Source organism: Oryzias melastigma, linkage group LG4, assembly GCF_002922805.2.
Source record: "Oryzias melastigma strain HK-1 linkage group LG4, ASM292280v2, whole genome shotgun sequence".
NCBI lineage: Eukaryota > Metazoa > Chordata > Actinopteri > Beloniformes > Adrianichthyidae > Oryzias > Oryzias melastigma.
The window spans coordinates 28,372,876-28,396,256 of record NC_050515.1 but is presented as its reverse complement, the minus strand read 5'-3'; the positions used below and the strand labels follow the sequence as shown (position 1 = coordinate 28,396,256).

Below are 23,381 nucleotides of genomic sequence, written 5' to 3'. Positions count from 1 at the left end.
TTAAAAAAGAAAATTGGATTTTTCTACACCAAAGATGTCGTGTTTATTTTTTTTTCAACATTAGAAAAAGGTTGAGAGCACATCATAAAGCCATGATAGAAAACGTCCTTTCCTGCATTGTTGTTTCCACTAAATCTGCTCCAGCTGCTCATTAGACACAGGCTGCATTTTATTTTGAAAGGACCATGCATGTTTCAAAATTAAAGAAGTTAAAATTTATATTTATAGAAAAATATAACACGTTTCAATGTCAGTTATTGTACACATTTAAAAGTTACATTTCATAAACAAGTGGCCAAAAACAAAAACAAAAAAAAACTATTTTTAAAACATTGAAGTGGAACTTTGCAGCTCTCCCTGTGTTTGGTCAAAACGAAACTAAAGCCAAAATTGATTTCTTTAGGGTTAAAAGGAGCAGACTCTTGCTTTATTTGAAGTTCATATAATAATAAACCGTAGAATAAATAAATACTATTAATAAACAATGTCTGGCTTTAATTTTTAAAGTTCAAATCAAACAAAATTATAATTCTGTTTCCAGAAGTATTCTAAAAATAAATACTTTGGTGAAAGATATGAGTGTTTCTCATATTACCAATAAAAACTGAATAAATCTTACAAGAGAAAAAAATATATTTGTTAGTATTTTCCATAAGTTTAATTTAGAGGTATAGAAATATTTGTTTTTGTCTGCAGCAAAAAAAAAAAAAAAAACTAAAATTAAAAAATCTTCAGTTTTCTTGTAACATCCATGTATAGATAATCACAGCTTCAAAGTTTGAAAAACATTATTTATTTTTAGCAGGTGTCTTGCTACATGACAGTGATTTAAATATTTGTGGAACAACCTAAAATTAAAGCATGTTCATATTTCTGTGTTTACAGCATCATAACATCAAAGTAAACAATAAAGCTGGAAGAAACATCGTCTTCTTGACTCATTACCATCCAGTGTGTACTGCAGAGAAACATCTGATCCTGTTCTCAATAGCTGATGGAATATTTATTAAAACAACATGTTAGTGTATCTGGGCCAGCATGTTTAATGTTGCTTCACAAACTAGGTGGAGTAAACAAAACTGACCTTTGTGACTGACTTTTACCTCATTGTTTTGCTATAAAAACTGACTTTGAGAAGATAAAATGTATTTTGCAATATAAAAAAATGCAAAAGTGTTTTTATTTTTAAGAAATGTCTACACCACTACTCAAATACAAAAAGAATGCTTCTTTTGTCCACCTTTTTCACTTTTCTTACTTGTTCCCATCAGTGTAAAGCAGTTACTCAATGTGACCACTAGAGGGCAGAAAAGGTGCTGCCACATAGTAGACAGTTCTGTTGTTTGAGAAATAAAAAGCTGAAAAGTTTGCAGAGATTTTGCTCGGACACAACAGGAACAATAAATAGAGGAGTGGGGGGGCGTGTAGCAGCGGCAGTGGATGGGGGGGTTCAGTGGCTCAGTGCATGTGAGTGTAAACATAATCCAACTGGATGCGGTGCTGCTCAGTAAGGAGTCCAGTTTGGGGGGTTAGTCTCATTTCTCCTGGAGGAGGTGCAACACAACGGATTTCAGGTAGTGTCCGAACGCGCAGACGGCAGCCAGCAGCCAGTGGGAGTGGAAGCTGGGGTCCGTGTTCACCACACATTTGGTCATGTCCACCTGGGGGGGGGCAGCAGAACAGTCAGGACGGATTCAGGAAAAGCTACAAATGCAGCAAAAGGAAGGAGAAACCTGAAACTGTCCACCAGCAGGTGGCACCGTGAGTAAAACTGGCACAGAATTACTCTGAGTAATCATCTTTATGGTACACTTCTGTAACTAGGATGGGGTTTGAGAGCAACTTAAAGACAGAGAGAAAATGGATTAAAAACTATACAGATGGACATTACAGATTTTACGTGAGATTTTTAGGTAGCAGTGGAGAAGATTTACGCCAGACACAGAGCAACCATAATCAGGGGCGGAGCTACTCAGCTCAGCTCCAAAGCCACGCCCCCTCAGAGGAGATTTTGGAAACAGCTTTCAGATCAACGTGAAAAATGTATTTTTAATACATTTAGGTTTAGGAATTCATTAAAAATTCACCTCTGGGTTGTGGTATGGAAGTAGGCCATCACTCATTTCCCATCATCCCTTCGTTTTTCCAATGTCTGTTCCAGATTCACCGCAATTTGAATAAAGAAATACTCAGAAACAGTTTTAATCTTAAGTTAAAACAGCATTTTCATTAGAGTGGTCTTTGACCTCCACAGACCATCACTTCAACAAGCTGCTCCTCCTTCAGACTCATTCTGCCTTTAGCCTGACCACATGACGTTACTCCCCAGATCTGAAGATCATCTGTCACTGTGTATTTATAGGAAGTCCTAAAATACATGAAGGATGTTTACTTTTTCATGCAGCTGCAGGCTCGAATTTATTATTATTAGAGGAGGTTCTGGTGACAGTCGTCCTGACGGGTTCTCTGCTTTAACTCTCTCCACAGTCAGAGTAGACTCTTGGTTGAGCGTCAGTGCTGCTCTGACATCTTCTCCTCCAAAGCTCCTCTTGGCTTTTGATGCCTGTTGCTGATCCTCAGAGCGAAAACGTCCAGAAAAGATTTATTGTCATTTTCCAACGGTTGATTTTAAAGAAAAATCTACTGGAATTATCGTGTTAATGCTAGAAAAGTTAAAGATTAAAGATTACAGATGTTAAAGATTTTGTGGTTAAGCGTCACCGACGACGCCTCAAGGAGTGTCAAACTCAATCACACAGGGGGCCTAAATCCAAAACACACCTTAGATCACGGGCTGAACAGGATAAACATTTATTGAACTCTTTAAAACTACATTTATAAAAACTTTAAAACTGTAACTTTTTAATATGAAAATTATCAACTAGACATATAGCATTACCTGTGATAATGCTAGTGTGGATGCTGTAAGCTGAATTTGGCCACTGAAGATACTGAAATTGATAGCTGACTATTTCCTTGTGTAAAAAAAGGATCAGAGTATCATTTGGTGGAACCCATGAGCGGCAAATTGGGAGAACTGGTTTGAACGTGGATTATTGAGCAAAGACAGAAAGGTGCACGTGTCTCTAGAAAAATGATCCGCATTAAAGCAAAGATCGATGATGCTTCAAAGAGAAAAGAAACATTCACAGCCAGTGCTAATCAGAACAATGTTCCATATCATCTCAATAAATCCTGAAATGTTCATCTGGTGATGTCTGCATTTTTTGACCAGATTTCACTGCAAAATGAACCAATTAGCCATCACTGTTCTGTCTACACTGTATTTACATCAATATATATATATATATATATATATATATTTTTTAATGGATGGTTGTTTTCATAGCTGACACTTTGACAAGGATGGCTCTAGGATGACATCATGAAATAGATGGTACCCTCAGAGATCGAGTTGTTTTACTTCCGGGACCGAAAAGCGTTAAAAAAAAAATAACTATTTAATAAATAATTAGTTTTTTTACCGTTCCAAAGGAAATATATATAAATATATATATATATATGAAAAGACTTAAAGGGGCCATACCGTGACCCTCTTAACCCTTTCACAGTAAGCTAAAGCGATATATATGATCAGATATTACCTTTGGAACACTAAAAAACAAATTATTAATGAAATATTAGTCATTTTTGTGAGTTTTTTCCTACCTGGAAGTAAAATGACTCAATTCCTGAGGTCAAGAGCCTTTCTTTTGTCATTTCTCCCACCAAAATAAACAGTATCCAGATTTTTTCCAAGATGGATGCACATATACATATCTGCCTTTAGTAAACCCTTGATGTCACACTTGATGTCGGGTCAAAATACCGCTTTAGAGTTGTTTATAGTCAAGAATGAACAGTATAATACACTTAAAAGTTTAGAAAGTTGGTTTTTCATGGTATTTAAGTGTGTTTGAGGCTAAATGTTGTAAACGGTCACATGCTTTAACCTAACCCTAACCTTAACCCTTCCTGGTCCATGCAGTCAAGAACAAAGCTCAGCACTGGGAACACATATTTAGAAAATTACATCACTTTCTTTAGAACAAAACTAATATTTTATCTTTTTGTTTATGTTTTCATTATGCCAAAATCAAATTTGTTTACCCTAATAGTAACATTAACACAAATACAAATCAGTGTCTTATTTTTCTAAAGGGTGAAGTCAGACTTTGTGTTTGGTGGATTTCAAATATATTATAGAAACTCACTGGTAAAATAAATCTGCGCTCTTATTTTGGTAAACTTTGATCTCAGTTCTTCCCGTTTGTTTTTGTTGCTTCAACTGCTGGAAAGTGAGAGTCACTCTAGTTTTTTTTCTTACTCAACTACTGATTTAAATTAACACCTAAAATTAAATTATAGCATTAAACAGCAGCTGTTTTAAATGTGGGGAAACATAAGAACCGCTTACCCAGCCGCCTCTCTTTTTTAACCAGACGGTCAGACTCTTGCGGACGAACTCCCCCATGCAGTCCACGATGGTGTGGACCATCGCCGGGTGACCGTGGCGGACGCAGTCCACAGCCAGAGCGCCAGCCACCGCGTACAAGGAAACCACCTTCCCCCACGTGACACCTGAGGAGAGACGGGAGGTCAGCACCTGGACTAAATGAAGCCCGAGAGGCTGATGCCAATTAGGGAGCAGATCCAGGGATCCTCCCAGTCTATGGATCCTCCCCACTATCTGAAGACCCTTTTAGCAAACTGTCAGTTTGGTAGTGAAATCAGCTCAACTGCCTGCACTATTCTCTGTTTCTGCAGAGTGAAGGACAACACTGGAAAACATCTGAGGTCTGAATGATTTCCATCTGAAGTTCAATGAAACCATTTCATCGACAGAAAACAAAAGCCTTCAGTGGATCATCAGACTTGTTTTCATGGATCTGCAGTCAAGATAATGAGAAACATGTGTCTACAGAAAAAAATAAAATAAAAAGCAGATCCCACATTCCACAGAAAACCCGGCTTTGGTGGAAATCCAGCAGATTCCTCAGATAAATGTGTTTCTGTCATTCCTTTGTGTGGATTCTGGAGTTGCCCCAAACATCGACTGAACCAAACTGTTAGGAAGGATTTGTAAACTTTGGCTTTCACTTATGGCACATGTGTCAAAGTCAAGGCCCAGGGGCCAGATCCGGCCCTCAAGGCAATAATTTCCGGCCCTCCAGATCATTTTAATCTATTGTCATTAATGGCCCGGTGCTACCTCATTTCTAACTTGTATCATTGTGGCAAAATATATTTTTATGGAGAGTAAAATATTTAAAGTTATTTAATGTTTAATGTTTTTTTTAGACTATTTTGGCATTTACTAAGATTTTAGGCTATCTAGGAGTTTAGCTAATATTTCAGATACATGCTAGCTGTTTTGGGTAATTTACACTATTTTCAGTTTTTTAGGCTATTTTGGAGTTTTGCTAATATTTCAGCTACATGCTAGCTGTTTTGGCTAACCTAAGGTTTTTTTTTTAGGTTTTTAGACTAATTTGGCATTTAGCTAATATTTTAGCTGGCTTTCAGCTTCAGTGTTTTCAGCTATCAATTTCAGTATCTTCAGCTATCAGCACTAGCATCTTCAACAGCCACATTCAGTTCACGGCATTCACACTAGCATTATCAGCTAATATTTACGTTAAAAAGTTACTGTTTCAAAAATGTAGTTTTATTGTGTTCAATAAATATTAATCCTGTTCGACCCGTGACCTAAGATGGATTTTGTATTTTGGCCCCTTGTGTGATTGAGTTTGACTCCCCTGATTTATTGACTTTTAAACAAACTCATATGTGTCCCTAAAAAGAGCAAACTTCTTCTCAAAACCTAAAACTAAAGACAATAAGAACACATTTAGTTATGTTAGAGAACCTGGTGGATTCTTTCTCCTCTGTGGTGTTTGTGATAAATCTGTGGCAGATCAAGTTCTTCAGATGAGGAAAATAGTTGGACGTTTATGGTTTTGGTTTTCCAGTAATTCCTGCTGAATGTTTCCAGGCTCAACGGTGCTGGGTTTGTTTTCATTCTGAGATTTTGCTCTTTATAATCGTTTCATAAACAGTTTTTATGATGGAAAGCAGAAACTGCAGAGACAAAGAGGGGCCGAGCTGGAAGTGGGCTTCAGTAAACACGCAGTCATTCATGGGAAAACAAAGACGCGCTCTTCTGTTGGACTTCAATCATTATCCTGGAACGGTGGAAACAGAGCAGAGCCGTCAGCCTGGAGTCAGCGGCAGTTTATCTGCGGGCGTGACGCCCGTGACCACTGTCAGCCTGTGGTCACTATCTGCAGACGCTCAGGACTTCCTCTTCAAGTCAACTCACGGATCCATGTGCTTCTAAAGTCTGGAGTTAGAATCCAGGAGGATCCACCAGAAACTCGACTTCACTCTTCAGGTCTTGGATTTTCACAACTCTTGCAATTGCTCAATTCTGAACGAAAGCAGGGACCGGACTAACCTGCTTTTTGGTGTTTAATGATCTGAGGAAACCGGCTCAAATTCACAGCGGAGCTCTTTTGGGGAGGGGGAGGTCCAAACCGCCACTAACAATCACTCAGCCTGGAGACAGGTTAACCCAATATGAACCGAGTCCTCCCCCCCACACAGCCCCCTGCTGGGATCATTTACAGGACAAAATGTGGCTAACGAGGTCCGCCCCTGAAGGAGGCATTTACATGAACAAACAGCAGAAGTTCTGCAACAATTACATGAATAAGCACAACAGCAAGAGCAGCACAAGTTCCCCAAAATCTCAAAGTCTTTTTTAGCGTGTCAGAAAGTTCCTCCTTCTCAGTGAGATGGAGAGGAACTGCCAAAAAAAATTAAAAGGTCAAACTTGGTGCAGTTTTAGGTTTGTCGGATGAAGGATGAAGACTTACCGGTGGAGAAGATGTCTGAGGCCACGGCCAGGAAGGCGTCCGACACGATGCTCTCTGACGCCACGGTGATGTTCAGCTGGCGAGCCACGTTTCTGTACACGTTGGGCCGGAGGTACTCCAGCTCCTCACCTGGAAGAACAGGAAGCATGTACTTCACAGGTCCAATCAGAACATTTGTAAAACTGTAATATTTTAATTGTTAGCGATCAATGTGATTCCAGTAGATTTTGAATCACGTGAGCCGCTTTTCTCCTTCAAAATCTACTGGAATCACGTTGATCGTGTTAACGGTTGAAAAGTTACAGTTTGTTAAAGATTTTGTGTTTAAGCATCAGCGGTGTTAAAGGGTTAAAGGTCATAAAGTTACTGTTATTTTTTTTTTTTTTTTAAATGGTGACTTATCAGGATGTGCCCCACCGTCACCCAGCAGTAGAGTCTCTATTCTCATTTACTTCTCCTCTATTATGTATTCTATTTAGTTCTGTTTGGTGCAGTGTGATTCATATGTTGTTCCTCTATCCCACCCCCCTCTGGGGGGAGAGATTTCAGATTCCAGCTGGGTCCTCTGTGCTCCTGTTCTTGGCCGTGGACCACGTCTCTGGCTCTTGTTGGTTGTAGACCTCGCCCCCTCCTCCCCCCCAGGCCTATCTGGCTGAACTCTATTTGAGTACGTAAATTAATTCATCTTCCTGGTGAATTGCCTGTCAGTCCAGTTATTAATGGCCTGATAACTAATGCCGCCTACTTTTAACTTGTTTGATTTTGACTAAATATATTTTTATGGAGACTAAATTATTGAAAGTTATTTAAAGTTTTAGTTGATTTATTCTGGAATAATATTTATTTTATTATTCATAACAAGTTACTGTTTTAAAGTTTTAAAAATTGGCATTCTGCTAGCTATTTTGGCTAATTTAGGCTTTTTTTGTTTTTTAAGCTATTTTGGAGTTTAGCTAATATTTTAGCTGCATGTTAGCTGTTCTCTTTCTTTTTTTTCTAATTTAGACTTTTTTCAGTTTTTTTAGACTATTTTGAAGTTAAGCTATTTTTTCAGCTACATGCTAGCTGTTTTTGGCTAAGCTAATTTTTTTTTTCTTTTTTTTGTATTTTAGGCTAATTTGGCATTTAGCTAATATTTTAGCTGGCTATCAGCTTCAGGGTTTTCAGCTATCAATTTCAGCATCTTGAGCAGCCAAATTCATCTTACAGCATTCACACTAGCATTAACACACACAGGTAATGCTATACATCTAGTTCATAATTATGTTAAAAGTTACATTTTTTAAGTTTTAAAAAAGTAGTTTGAGAGTGTTCAATAAATGTTTATCCTGTTCGGCCCGCGACCTAAAATGTGTTTTGGATTTTGGCCCCTTGAGCGACTGAGTTTGACACCCCCGGTCCAGGGATAACTAGTTTTATTTACTTTGTTGTACGGCTGCCATGATTAGTCCACTAATTGACAACTAATCGACTATTAAAATAGTCGATTAGTTATTACTTTATATTATATAGTAACGTATATTGTGAAAAATAGTTAGTTTCAGATCTCATTTAATTAAATCTTGTTTTAATCACAGAACCTAATGAAGGACAGAGGCTCCATGATTCATTACAAGTTTAGTAAACTATTGTCTTTATTGTCTGTATTTTTAGTTAGTTTAAATCTAATGATGGTTCAGATGTGTGTTTAACATCCACTTTGCACATGACCCGATTAGTCGACTAATCAGAAAAATAATCAAAGATAAATCGACTATTAAAATAATCGTTTGTGGCAGAACTAGTCTGTTTAGTTCAGCAATTTGCTATCGTTTATGTTTTATGACGGACCTTCTGCTTCTGTAAAATTACCGGCATGAAGCCTGATGAGGCCATTTTTTGTGATATTGAGCTATATAAATAAAATTGAACTGAATAGTGGGGATAGGCTCCAGCAACCATGCAACCCTGGAAATGATTAAACAGGTTCAGAAATGGATGGATGGATTCTTTAGTCTCGTTTTAATCCAAGTTAACTTTTCAATATGACTCAAGACGTGCGAAGAATGTTTTTAGAAAACTCATCTTTACCTGTTTTTGATTATTAAATTGAAAATGTTACATATAACTGAATAATGGAGTTTTCCTGTGAATTTCCTCCTCATTGCCTCACATGAAGGAGGACTGCATGGAGACACGAGTTCAGACTGAGTGAGATCTCCAGCAGGAGAACGTGCATGTCCCAACTCTGCAGAAGAGTTTCCCAGGAATTAACAGGCTTAGAGGGGAATCCTGTAGCGCATTTCTGACTAATGAGGCCCGCATGGCTGCAGGCGGTTTCACCTTCAGCAGACTGCACTCATGTGGAACTTCTGGCGCGCGCGGACCCACCAAAATGAACGTTTTGTGTCATCATTAAACCGTTTCAATGGAAATCATTCAAAACAGCAAAAACAAAATAAAGTCTGATGGTAATCTCAAAGACTCACCCAACCACAGGAGGACGGACGACACCTCCCCGAGCGCGCCGCCTGCCCCGGCCTGCGCGTGCTCGGGTTTGGACCAGCCGATGCCGGCTCGGTTCAGCCTGGAGTGGATGTACTCCCTGCACAGCGCCTTGGCCTGCGACACCAGCTCCTTGTCGGTGGGGGAGCGGTCGAAGACTTCGGCCGCGAACACGGAGGAGCGCCGCAGCATCTCCATGCTCCTCTCCTGTGCGTCCGCGCGGCGCGGAGCGCGCGGCGCACACACAGCCGCTCCCCGCCGCGCGCGCGCGCCTCAGACACAATCACCTCTGGAGATTATCCTGCAGAACAAACGCGCGGATTAGACACTTGTTCTGCAAAGCTTCAGGTGTCTGGAGATCCAACGACAGACATGACAGCAAACAGAAGTTTGGATCTTCTCAATTTACCAGAGATGCCGCTCAGCTGCTGCTCCACCATCGTACGGCGGGAGGTGGGGGTGAGGGTGGGGGTCCTGTCCTCTGTCAGAGAATCCTTTGATCTGTGAAGCTTTCGGGCTGAAGTATTCACAGAAACCCGCTCCGGTGCGCCTCTGACAGCCTTTCCTTCTAAGGACACTTATTGTGGAGGCTGTGGGCGGGGATACGAGAGCCCCGCCCCCTGCCCCTCTTCCACCTCCACGCGCACACGCAGTACGAGCACACGAAGGCTGGATCTGACTCAGCCGTTAATCAACAACTGGGTTTATTACAGGTGTGCCTGCAGGTAAATCACAACACTTCCGGTTCCCAGCGTTCGTTTTACGCGCAGGTGAGGCACACCTGCGCGGGATTCATTCCAGCAACCCGAAAGGTGTTCATGTGTTCCAGAGTTAAAGCTGAGGTCAGATTCACTGCAATCACAGTCAGAGGTTTGGTCTGTTTGTGGACTCATAGACTTCCTTTTATGGTTTGGTCTCTATAAAAACTGGAAGCAGCAGCTTCGGTTTCCTTCATGTCCTCACAGATAGTGGATCGCAGCCCAGCAGCATTACTCTGTTCATGTTTCCAGGAACATCAGCCTCATTGCCTCACTGCAATAAACATTTTAAACTAGGAAACAAATGAAACCCAGACTTCTTCTGTTGGAACGCTTGAACTCTGCAGCTGTGGATGTTTTTCTATTATTAATCATCAGCTTTGAACAATTTTGACACATTAATTGTGTATCCTGTTTTTTTTTAATGACAAATACACTTATATTTGGCAACACATTAATTTTAATATCCTGTTTCTATTTAATTCATTGCTGAGGCCCTAAAGAGACATTAAAGTGTAAAAAAAACAAAAACAATTCTGGCTACTATCTGGTGTGCAGCAAATAGAATCTAGATAATATCCAGTGCTCACCAAATAGTATCCAGACAGAACCAGAAAAAAACTCTGGTCATTATCTGGTGCACACCACATAGCATTCAGACAGTTTCTGGTGTGCACTAGATACTAACCACTTCATTTTTTCCTCTTTGATGTCCCTTTAGGGGCTCCGGACTGTATAATGCACTTTTGATGTGTTTCTTAGGTATTATTATTTTTACTCATATGTTTTTACCATGGGTTGGTTTAGTGTCTGAGTCATAGACTTAATATATAATGGTCTGAGTGTAGCACAGATCAGGAAGCACTTCTGAATGTGTTTGTACTTTTGACAATGACACAGATCTGCTTGTTCACCCACTTCTCCTGTAATCTTCTTATTTCACTTTTAATAAAATGTTGTTGATTTGAGTTGTTTATTTCTATTTTGTTAACAGGACTTTAATAGTTTGCAGGGCACTTCTCTTTTTTCTTTTTCCTTTTGATTGGTTAAGGTGACTTCCTTCCTGGGCGTGGCCAGTCAATTAGCTGAGATCTATAAAAAGGAAGAAGCTCAGTGTAAGGGAGGCTGGCAGAGCGGAGGAGCTTATGTGAGCTGTGGGTTTGCTGTAAATAAAAACTCTGAATTTTGAAGACGTCTGCCTCCTATGTTAACCAGGCCACTCCAGTCACACCACATTATGACATAGCTAAACGCCAAATTAGACTAAAAAACTTAAAATAAAAAACTTTGGTTAGCCAAAACAGCTAGCATGTAGCTGAAACACTAGCTAAACTCCAAAATAGCCTAAAAGATCTAAGTAAATTCCAAAATTGTCAAAAAAGCTAGTAAAATAACAATTTTTAAAACTCTATTTTTTAACATAATTATGAATAATAAAAAAGCAGGAATATTATTCCAGAATAAATCAACTTAAACCTTAAATAACTTTCAATATTTTACTTTCCATAAGACTATATTTAGTCAAAATTATACAAGTTAAAAATAAGCTCAAGATAACATCGGGTCATTAATAACAATAAAATAAAATGATCTGGAGGGCCGGATCTGGCCCCTGGGCCTTGACTTTGACATGTGATCTAACAGGATCTCTCACACTCACTTAAACCTGAATCATCAGGTTTCTCTGGAAACCTGATTACAGCAGAAACTGTTTGAGTTTATTTTGGAATGATATTCCTGCCTCTTTATTATTCATAATTATGCTAAAAAGTTATATTTTTAAAGTTATAAAAATGTAGTTTTAGAGTGTTCAATAAATGTTTATCCTGTTCGTCCCGCAACCTAAGGTTTAAGGACATTTGATCTTATGGAGAAAGATGTTTCTTTCAGGAGAAAACTACATGATAAAAACAAGGCTCTTGTTGAGATGACAAAAAAATCAACACAAACATGATGACAAAAAAAAAATCTTAAAAAAAAAAATAAAACCATCTAAACCATTCCGGATCATCAGAACCAACAGAATGCCGTAAATCTTAATTCATATTTCAGAAATCAGTGTTTTGGACCTGAATAGTGGAGATTGGGCTCAGCAGAGATGGATCATGACCTCCAGAGTCTTCACCGACCATCAAAAAGGGCTTTGAAACGCAAAGAAAAGGAGAACAAAACCTAATTTGAGCTGCAGGAGTCCCGGCCTGCCCGTCCTCAGAGCCTGTCAAAGAGGGAAGTCAAACGTTGTTTTCTTTCTCTGACATGTTAATCCCGGGATAAGCAGCTGCCACAACCGGATTTCTGTCACAGCACTTTTATCGAGCTGGGAAACTTTAATACAGAAACTGAAAGTGTTCAGGGAGGACAGAAGCTGAATCCTATCAGCCGCCAAATCGAAGACTTTCATTTGTCTGAAACACAGCAGCAGCAGAGCGTGATCCACACCTCCCTCCACGTCCTGCAGGCGAGCAGGTCCCGGCCGCATGGCGTGTCTGGGGAAGCCTCCACGCCCGCCGCTGAAGCTGTGCGGACACGCCTGAGGAATGCCCTGCTCTGTTTACCGCCTCCACTCTCAGCTCCTTCATCACACACGTGTGACATAAACTCACAACGAGTCCAACATCTGAGGCACAAAAGTAAACCTTCCCCTCAGCTTCATTCAATTTGATAGGAAACTCAAATATGTAGTACCAAACATGTGGGTCAAAGGATATTACTTTGCAGAAAATGAAGGAATACACATTTTATTTTGATCAAACACATGAAAAAGTTGACAAATAGACACTGAACAAAGTATTAGTGGTATTTAACCCTTTCACTGCCTGACCAAACACATTAAGACAAACATGATTTTAAAAACATTAAAAGTATTACTCTCCCGAGACAAAAAATTCTATTTTTAATCAATTTTGTCTTAGAGAAGAGAGTGTTCTAGTGTGTTGACAGCTCAGATCTGAACACAACAGAACAGTTACAAGAACAAGAGCAGAAAATCTGCATCCGAATGAAAGAAAACTGAGAAGAATCTGGATTTGAGCAGGTCTGTGATGACCTGAAGCAACAGTGTAAACACACAGTCCCTCCACAACAACAGCAGACGGTCAAACAGGAGTGAGATCGAGATCCTGCTGAATGAAGAAGGTGGATCCTTAAGGAATGCTAAAAAGAAAAAGAAAGGAGGCGGGACTAACTATTAGACCACCAACAAACAAACAAACAAGCTAAAAGTCATTTTCTGTTATCTGGTTCGTTCCATCACTTCCTGTTTTGGGTTTTTAAATTAACTCCTTCCTGTTGTTGTTTGTCAGTTTGTGATGAGAGTTTTAAGATGAAGAGAAGAAGAAGTCAAAGCTCCACTCAGCAAACCAGCCCTGAAGAAAACCCACTGAACTCGACTCAACTGTTAAAGCAGATAAAGAATTTCAGAAGAAATCCAAACACTTCAGGAGGATAAGCATCAAGCGGTGGTGAAAAACACATCCATCCCCTATCAAACACAATCCATCCACAAGAAAACTTCAGCTGCACAAAAAATCAGGACACAAGAAAACGGCAAAGAATCACAAACGTGAACAAACCAACAATAGTTTCATTGATCTTTTTTAAATTGTCTTTTTTATTTTTACGTCATTGGCAGATTTTCTTTGAATAGTAAAAATAAAATCTTGTCAAACTATGATTAGTTTGTGTTTGAGAAACTTCCTTGAGAAGATTATTTTTCTTAAACAAAGATCTTTTAATTTTAAAGTGGTGAGACTGCTCGATTTCTTTTGTGTGGAAGTTTTAAAAGGTGTCAAACTTTCTGCCTGCGGGCCGCTTTAAACCATCCGGCCCTCCAGATCATTTAATGCGGCTCAGTCAGTCATGAAGAGAAAAGAACGTGAAGATGTTGAGAAAAAAAACAACTTTCTAACCCATTTCTGTGGAGAGTTATGATTATTTCAAGTCCCCCAATGACAGTTTTTTATTTAAAAAAAATGTTCCCAGTAGTGTTTTAATTATGAAGTTTCTAACCAAAACCCCACTACATAAATGTCTTAAAAAGACATTTTCCATGTTGATCTGAAGCCTCCGTTTCCAAAATCTCCTCTGAGGGGGCGTGGCTTTTATAGCCCCACCCCTGATAGGTCTGAGCTGAGCTGTTGTGACGTAAAGAAATAATAATACGTGATTAGCTTACTAGGTTGTTTGAGGCATTTTTTCCAATTGAGAAACAAACAAAACAAAAACAAAGCTACAGATAAGAAGTTGACCACAGGTTATTATTTAGTAATTATGTTACTGGTCTTGAGATCAGACGGTTGAATGTGGCCCCCCCGAACCAAAATGAGTTCTGTTTTAAAGCTTTATTAAAAAAACAAAAAAAAATGAAGCCACAAACAGGATTCAAACTCAGTTTATTCGTTAGGTTTTCAGTGGAATAACATGAAGTCTACATTGAGGGAGAACCTGATCTATACAATAAATAGGATGGATGTTAACTGTGCAGCAGACTGTCACACAAACGACTGGAGGGGTCCTCCATCACTTCAACATCTCCACAAGAACAACAAACAAAGAGGGTAAATATTCCAGTCTTCATAGAAAATGTGTAGGAAATAACATGCTAAAACACTTCAGCTGCTTCTGAGTTTCTTCAGACAAGTTTGGGTTGTTAATCTGACACCATTGAGCAACAGAAGTGTAATCCCAAACCAAACGAGATGACGTCATGAGAGTCGTGAAGCACCCTCTGTGACCTTTAAAGAGAAGCTCTCGTACCGGCAGAACTTTCTAGAACTTTCTAGCTTCCAACTCATCCGACATGGCTCAACATTTCACTGCTTCCTGTTTGCTCCTCCCCCAAACTCCCATCATCCCCAAACAAAGAACGTAGCTGCGCCTTCGTGTCCTGCTCCTCCGCTTCCTTCTAAACTTCAGTCAACAAAAGTCCTTCAAACGCTGAATTTAGTTTGTAGTTGGTCCAAGAAAACTGGGTTTGAGAATGACAGACGGAGCGCCACACATGCAAAGATGAGAAACGCTCAGAGTTATGTCCTGACACAGCGGTTATGATCGTTACCTCTACTGAACAAACCATTAGAACGACTCTGAGGAGCGTTAGCGCTGAGGTGGCGACGCGGCGCCCCGACCCGGAGGCCCAGCCTCCAGACGCGCCGCCCTCAGTTCCCGTTGACCTCGGCGGGCCCGCCCTTGGGAATGAGGAGGCCCATGCGGCCGGCGGTGCTGGCCGCGCTCTTGATCACCTCCATCCATCTGTGAGCAGAAGACACGCGGCGGTGAGCCTTCAAACCGCGGCGCCGATGAGATCCAAGCGCGGCAGCCTACCTCTCAAAGGTGTACTCGCTCTCCGCCCTGAAGAAGTAAACGTGCGACTTGAACTGCAGCTTGAAGACGTACTCCTTGTGGATGCCGTCAGACTCCTCGGGGGTGCTGACCGTGTAGCCGAGCAGCGGGAGGCTGGCCAGCGGGAAGTCGTCCTGCAGACAAACGCCGGTTACTAAAACGTTCGCCCGGACGGCGGGAAACTCCAGGAGTCGGCTGACCTGGTGAGTCTTGTAGAAGAAGAGGCAGAAGTTGGTAAAGACGACCCAAAGCTTCTGCCAGCCGTTGCTGTTCTTGAACTTCCTCAGCAGATACCCCGACAGCTGGTTCTGACAGACACAGAGTCACTCACGTTACACGCAGAAAGAAGCTCAGGACCATTAGGAAGGAGTGAAATGAATTAGACGTGAAGACCTGGACTGACAGTGTTCTCATGCACATGCAAAGTTAGAGCTCTGAATACTAGTGCGGCCCAAACAATTATTTTAATAGTCGACTAATCACCGATTATTTTTTCTGATTAGTCCACCAATCGGGTCATGAACAAACTGGGTGTAAAGCACAGATCTTAACCATCATTAGGTTTAAACTAACAACAAATTTGATAAATAGCATTACCTGTGATAATGCTAGTGTGAATGCTGTAAGCTGAATTTGGCTGCTGAAGATGCTAGTGCTGATAGCTGGATGCTGGAATTGATAGCTAAAACGCTGCAAATGATAGCCAGCTAAAATATTAGCTAAATGCAAAATTAGCCAAAAAGTTAGACAAAACAGCTAGCATGTAGCCAAAAAATTAGCTAAGCTCCAAAATAGCCTAAAATTCCTCAGTAAACTCATTTTTAAAAAAAATTTTAGCCTATTGCTAAAATAGAAGCTAAACTCTAAATTAGCCTAAAAACCCCAATAGACAACAAATCATCCAAAAGCATTAGCATGTTGCTAAAATATTAGCTAAACTCCAAATCTTTTGAAAATTACTCTAAAACATGGAAACATAGGCCATGAATATATTTAAAGACTTGATGCTAATCTACTTAAAACTTGAAGACGTTCTCATTCATTTCCTATGGAGCATATTTTGTTCAATATTTAAAAAACTATAAAGTTCTTAATAACCAAAAATAAAAGCAGTAATGTCCTAAAAAGCTGAACGTTTTGATATGAAAAGATTAATGAAATTGAAGTTTTTTGTGCTGAAAAACGTACAGAAAAGAGCAGGAGAATCACAATACTAGAATTGTTTTCTTTCCCCAAAAATAATTACTAATTTGATTTAGACAAAAAAAAAAAAAAAAAAAAAAAAAAAATAAAACTATTACAAAAATGCACCAGATCCTGGAGTTCCTGTTACATCATTCACAGAAGAGTTTCTATTGATCCTTTTGCCGTCGTGTGTTTTTTGTCAGGAAAAGAGTAAACTTGCCTGAAAACAGGTTGAAAACACTGCAGTAATGAGTCTGTGAGCTGTAAACCTCATTTATGGCACAGATTCATGATGCTGCACCTCTCTCCACCTGTTTTCCCCTAAAGACCTCGACTCTAACAGACAGAATGAAGACAAAAATCAGAATTTCCCTTTGACTACCCCTCAACAAGTTTCCTTAAATTCTGCTCTTGTTAGAATCTTTAAATTTCCAAAAGTTTAGCTTAGTTAGTCTAGTTTCTATTGAAGTTAACAAAAAAATAAGTTAGGAACAGTCCAACGTTATTTGGTCAGCTAAAAAAAACTCCAAAGATTAAATAATTGCAGCTTAAAACCATCAACACATAATCCTATTTTTACAAAAAGGTTAATAAGTTTCACCATGTTCCCAATTCTCACAGTAGATTTGTTTCTCCAAAAACAGGGCTGTCATCTGCTGATCATTTAGAGCCTATTTAGCTGACTCCAGTTTTTCTGAAAGTCTGAGGAGTTTTATTTATTAATCACATCAAGTAAACAACAGAGAAGGTCAGTCGCCACGTCTGGCTCCAATGATTGAGCTGGCTGCCAGTAGGAGGCGCTGATGGACTCATGGCTGTGGTTGTGGAAAGATGTGAAGAATTTGGCAGCCTCAGAGGAAAGTGTCCATGATTCCCCAGAAGAATTTAGATGTCAGGAGAGTTTGTCACTTCACCTCACAGCTTTTCCACAGAGCTCTTTCCTGCAGATCTCAGCTCCTTTCTCCACTTCTCTGTTCAGCTAAAGCTCCACTGGCTTGGATGAAACCTGATGATTGACTTTAACGCTTCTTTCCCAACAAATTCTGCACTCAATATTATATTTTCACTGATGCATATCCAGCTTTTGCTTTGCTTTTCCCAGAATTCCTTCTCTGTGTTTAAAAGTCTTTTTTTGAATTACAACACAAAGGACTATTTATGTCATCAGATTTGATGTAAATGGGTTTTTAGAGATGCTATGAAGATCTTCCTGCTGAAAAAATTGAATTTTACTAAAATATTTGTGTAATTTCTGCTCAAACTAAATAAGTTTTAATGATTTTTTATGTATTTAGCACTTTTATCTCAAATTTCACATTGATATAATAACTAATTTGATTAAAAAGTTCACCTAAAATGTAGGGAACTCTTACTTATTGCTTAGAATTTGCAAAAATACGCCGTTTTAAGGTGTATTTTTTTTTAAAAGTAATCCATCTTCTTTGTAATTCCCTTCAACACTGCAAATGTTCTTAATGCATACTGTTACAGCTATTGTATTCAATTATTTATCATGCTGCGCATAACTTTTGCACTCTGCTAAAAAACATTTTACTTATATTACCTCTTAAAAGTCCCTGTTACTAAACTGTACCTCAATTACAAATTGTATACAGTAAATATTGTAAAGTCATCTTTCAGTTTGATATTTTTGTTGTATATTATTTAAATGACGTATGCTGTTGACTTCTTGGCCAGGTCTGCCATGAAATAGAGATCCTGATCTCTTGGTAAAATGAAGGTTAAAAAAACAATAAGATTCGGTTTTTGTACTGTCAAAAGACTTCCTTATAAAATCTTAAGGTGAATTCACACCGAACGCGATTCGCACGGCGGAGGCGGCCAGTTTTAAAGTTAAGTCAATGGAACAGACGTGACATGAGGCGGTCTGAAGTGCCGCAGCGTGATCTGAGCGACGGGCGTGGCGTGAAGGTCTGCCAGCAGCTCCACTCGAGCAATACGGTGCAAATTGGGGGGTGTGGCCAAAATTTAAAGATCTAAGGGTTGACAGGTGAATTTGTGGTGCGAATCGCGTTTGGTGTGAACGCTCCTTAAGACAGCCTCTGTTCCTGAGGTTTGCTTCAGAATGTTTGGGCTGCATGTTGGCTCATGCCAGCTTTAACTCCTGGGATTCTCAGGAATACTTCAGGGAAATGCTTCATGCTGACTAAAGTCCTCAGGCCTGTCAGAACTGCGTCCCTCACAGGTTCTGGTACCTGGTTCATGCGCAGGTAGTCAGTGAGAGAGAGGTTCTGGTTTCGGTACCAGCAAACGTGTGTGATGGTGTTGGGCCTCTGTCCCTGACCCAGCAGATAGCGAGGAGGAAGTTCTGGTGAGGCGGCTGGAGAGCCGAAAACTGAGAGCAGAGGGACAGAAGAGGAAGAAGGGATGCTGAGAGAGAGTTAGCACGTTAGCCTGGAAGGAGAAAGAGGAGGATGAGGAAAAGCTTCTCCAGGTCTGTGGAGAGAAAGACACGGAGATGTGTTCACACATGCAGTTGGTGAGGGAAGAAACGGCAGAACCGAACCAAACGGGAGGAGTTAGAGAAAACCTAAAGGACTCTGAAGGAGGCACAGGAGTGGATGCAGTGATGAGGCTGAGGGAGGAGGAGGAGGAGTACCTCCACAGCCAGGCTGTGGTCGGACATTGACACACTGGTGTTGCGGTGCCAGCACACATGCATGGTTGTGTTGGCACGGTGGTGAGTCTGCTTGTCCAGAGAAGTGTGAGAGGAGTTCATGTCATCCTCCGACTCCTGCTCCAGAGAGACCTCGTCTGATGATCCTGGGGGAGAGGAGGAGGAGGAGGAAGGGGGCAGGAGGTTGTGTGGAGGAGAGGGATTAACTGTCCTGCTGGACTGAAGGAATCACGGGGAGAACATGAACACCCAGAGAGAAGACTCCTCAGGGGAGGAGAACGCTTACGATTGGAGCGGTCGGCGAGGCTGGCGTCCAGGAAGAACCTGGATTTCTCCTGAGACTTCTTCGCCAAGTCAATAGCCATGTTCAGGTCCTCGATCCACTTCCCCATCTCCACTTTAGAGCTGAAACCAGAAACCAGCACTCATATCAGAAAAAAGATGAGAAAATGATTTCAGCGTGAAAACAAACCATGTGGACGATCTGCTTTGGTCATTGAAGCGTTTTAATTAGACATAACCAGGGCCGGGAATCGATGAAAAAAAATTAATCGCATATTTGAAAAAACTCAATCAAAATTCATCGCCATGGATTTTATTTTTTTACAATATTTGCCAGTCACTTATCTGCAAATAATCATAATATAAAATCACACGCAAAATGGTACATTTAGAACGCTAATTTGTAACCCTTTGGAACCTAGAGTCATGTTATATTCCTACACTAGACATAAAATCAGGCAAAAACGGAAAATTCGGTCTGAAATAATGTGATTCATTTTGCTGTGGAAACCCCAAAAATGTTTAACAAACTGTTTTTACAACATAGAATCAAAGTTTTAGGTGTAATTTCATAAAAGTGACAAGAATAAAATTTGTCAACAAACTAATCAACATGTTTTTGAATGAAAATACAATCAAATCCAGACTAAAGTCACACCAGGCAGCCCAAAACAGAAGAATTTCTCTCTGCTGTCTTTCTGACATTTTTCCAGGAATTCTGTTTTTATTTATTTTCTCTCTTTTTTTCATCTTTTTCTTTTTTTTCTCATAAGCTTTCTTTATTATGTTTGTGAAAAATAATAAAACATTGTTTTGGGAGAAGAATCCAGCTGGATTTCAGGTCGGCTGCTCACAGGTTAGTGTGTGTCTGTGTATAACTGTATGTACATAATGTACATCCAGTACATAAACTTAATAATATTCTCATTTGTAATGCTTCTGACCCTGGACTCTCCGACACTGAATTCGATTTGTTGGCTTCAAACTTTGGCCGAAACGCTGGAGCAAGCCGGAGAACTTTTTTGTGAAGTTGGAGCAAATGAAACAACCTAAACTGGAAATTATGCGAGCGAGTGTAAATTGCATCCAGTACATTTATCAAAGTAAACCTATTTTTCACAGTACGTGCCATGTTTTCCCCGTGGTATAAACATGACGTCATTTACGCTGACTCGGGTCACAGAGTGTGTGGTGGAGAGTCACATCGGTCATTCAACACCATGGACGACGAGAAGCTGACCATAGAGGTCCAGAACCACCCCATCCATCCTTTGGGGTGATGCTCAGATACTTGGGATTTTAATTACATCTGTTGCAAGAGTTGAGTACATTTATGTAAATTATCATTTTTTGGCTTCAGTGTTTCGTAACATTTGGTTGCATTAAAGTCTTGCTGTGCTCAGTTTCATTCAACTCGATTTCAACAAGTCACCTGGCAGCTACGACGATGGTCCTCTGAGCTGAGTAGATGGTGAAACAATGTGGAACCGACCACTCGTTTTCACTTTCCTCCACCTAAAAAGACAAGAGTAGTCAATTAATAATGTATGGCACCACCAGAATAAGCCATTAAGCGGAAGAATTTGGTTTCAAACATCCTTTAAGGGAACTTTACAACGCCTACATGTAGGTAAACGAATAATCTGACTATCAAGCTGAACTTCTACTGCAGCATCTCCTCCAGTGTCTGTGTGGACACGGAGGAGATGAGTGAGCTTCAGCCTCGACCGGCAGAGCTCAAGACTCACCGGAGCGTCCAGAACAATAAGCTGCAGCCGGGAGTGAAGCAGAGACACGTAGAGTTAGGATACCCCCGCGCTCCGCCAACACACAGCAGACTGCTGCACATCAGCAGACGGCTCCTCTGCAGGAACCGTTCTGATTAACAGAAGAACAGCAGAGACTCACGATCATGCCCTGCAGGGGCAGCTGTCCGTGCACTTTGAACTGATTGGTTGCCGTCACGCCTTTGCTTGTGTAAAGGAGCATGTCCGAGAACTGAAAAGGAGAAAGTGAGCATTAAAATCCATCCGAGTCCCTACATCTTCACAGCTGGAGGAGTCCTTCACTCACCAGGAAAAACATTCTCTGCTGCAGGCCCTTCTTGGTGAGCTTGTACAGGCATCCCTCCCTGATGAACTCCTAAAAGCACACGCAGCAGACTCCATCAGCTCATTTTAAAGTCCCAGCTCCCCCTACCCTCCGCTCTGTGTCGGTGCACTCACGCGGCCCGGGGCCGTCAGGTTCTCAATCCCTATCAGGTCTCTCTGCAGCTCCGTGAGCTTCTGGAAGTTCTCCAGCCGGATCAGACTGCTCTGAAGCTGAGTGGCAATCTCTGCCACCTCCTTCAAGGCTTCTGTCAGGAGAAAAAAAGACACAATATTGCAAACCAGCAACTGGCAGAAGTGGTGACCCAGCAGGACCTGATCCCAGATCAGGAGAAGGCGGAGCTACGTTTGCTTACTTTTGCAGTCGTCAAAGTCCCGGTGAGCGGGGGAGTAATGCTTGCACAGTCTCTCCAGGATGAGCTTGTAGTGCATGAGGCGCTGGATGGGCTTCAGCAGGAAGGTGTTGAGGGGCAGGTAGCACACCTTCTGCAGCTCAAACTCTTTGTAGACCATCTCCAGCTTCTTCAGCCTCTTGGAGGCCTTCTCCAGTTCTGTCAACACCTCGTCGTGCTTCTGGAGGAAGCTGGTGAACTCCTGCAGACCAAAGGAAACTCATCACGCTTTGAACCAACCATGTAGTCGGAGGAAACGATCATCAGAGAGATTCCAAACCTTCAGAGCACACATGTTCTTCAGCATCACGTCACCAATCCTCTGGTAATCTCCCTTGACATGAGCGTTGGAACGCCCCTCCCTGCGGAAAGGGAAGGAAGAGGTCACAATCACCTTCACGACATTGAACCGCCCACTCAGAATGAGGAAGAACCCACCAGAGAGCCAGCCTCTGGTCCAGCTCCTTCAGGAAGCCTCTGTGGAACTCGTAGATGGGGTCGATGTTAGAGAAGAGGAGGGTCATCAAGCCTTCAGGCATGGCGTTCTCTTTGATCACGGCGCTGCGGAACCACTGCAGAAGCACAACGAACCAACTCAACGCAGGAAACATTTCTCTGGTCCAGAATGTGTCTGCAGCAGACTGTCTGTCAGCATGAGCTTCATCAAAACCATGAGTTTTGACAGGACGAACATGGCTGCTAACAACACCCATCAAGTGATCCACATTTGTCTCCAAAAAGCCAAATGACCATGTCCATGTTAAAGGGTACCCAAACCGTAAATTAACTTTTTTTGGCTGTTGACCTCTATAAATGGGCCTGAAAAACTGCCGTCTGTTGTCTTTCTCAAGATTTTTACAATTCATAATAAACAGCAAAGGTCGCTGCTAGAGCAACGCGCCTCACCGGGCACTCAAATTGCAACGCAGGACTCCTTATCATGTCTGTACATTGACTTAACATTAAAACTGGATGCTACTGATGCGCAAATCACATTTAATTTGAATGCTTTAAAGCTGTAAAATCCTCTAATCCAGGGGTATCAAACTCAATCACACAAGGGGCCAAAATCCAAAACAGACCTTAGGTCGTGGGCCGAACAGGATAAATATTTATTGAACACTCTAAGACTACATTTTTAAAACTTTAAAACAGTAACCTTCTAACATAAATATGAACTATATATATATATCATTGCCTGTGACAATGTTAGTGTGAATTCTGTAATTAATTTGGCCGCTGAAGATGCTGAAATTCATATTTAAAAACACTAAAGCTGAAAACGCTGAAGCTGATAGAAAGCCAAAATACTTTTG

The 23,381-nt window shown here is 40.8% G+C and overlaps 2 protein-coding genes across 3 annotated transcripts in view; both read right to left on the bottom strand.

Moving 5' to 3' along the window:
- Positions 1-770: 770 nt before the first annotated feature.
- On the bottom strand, positions 771-10,058 carry boka (BCL2 family apoptosis regulator BOK a). 2 transcript variants are annotated; one of them, XM_036211682.1, is made up of 6 exons: positions 9,772-10,058; positions 9,634-9,663; positions 9,347-9,584; positions 6,879-7,007; positions 4,418-4,581; positions 771-1,661 (listed from the first exon to the last, which is right to left on the bottom strand). In XM_036211682.1, exons 3-6 carry the CDS (start codon positions 9,558-9,560, stop codon positions 1,536-1,538), a joined length of 633 nt encoding a protein of 210 aa, XP_036067575.1. In that variant the 5' UTR covers positions 9,561-9,584; positions 9,634-9,663; positions 9,772-10,058; the 3' UTR covers positions 771-1,535. The 2 variants fall into 2 exon arrangements, with proteins under 2 accessions (XP_036067575.1, XP_024114950.1); XM_024259182.2 differs by having other exon boundaries at positions 9,347-9,663; positions 9,772-10,057.
- A 4,436-nt stretch (positions 10,059-14,494) lies between these two features.
- farp2 (FERM, RhoGEF and pleckstrin domain protein 2) overlaps positions 14,495-23,381 on the bottom strand; it is a gene marked incomplete in the record, with an annotated part of 71,463 nt that continues 62,576 nt past the window's right edge. Inside the window, 12 exon segments of the mRNA XM_024258921.1 lie at positions 14,495-15,370; positions 15,443-15,594; positions 15,661-15,768; positions 19,266-19,429; positions 19,570-19,688; positions 20,998-21,080; positions 21,474-21,563; positions 21,639-21,707; positions 21,791-21,921; positions 22,030-22,267; positions 22,346-22,427; positions 22,504-22,637. Coding sequence (XP_024114689.1) covers positions 15,277-15,370; positions 15,443-15,594; positions 15,661-15,768; positions 19,266-19,429; positions 19,570-19,688; positions 20,998-21,080; positions 21,474-21,563; positions 21,639-21,707; positions 21,791-21,921; positions 22,030-22,267; positions 22,346-22,427; positions 22,504-22,637 — 1,464 coding nt within the window.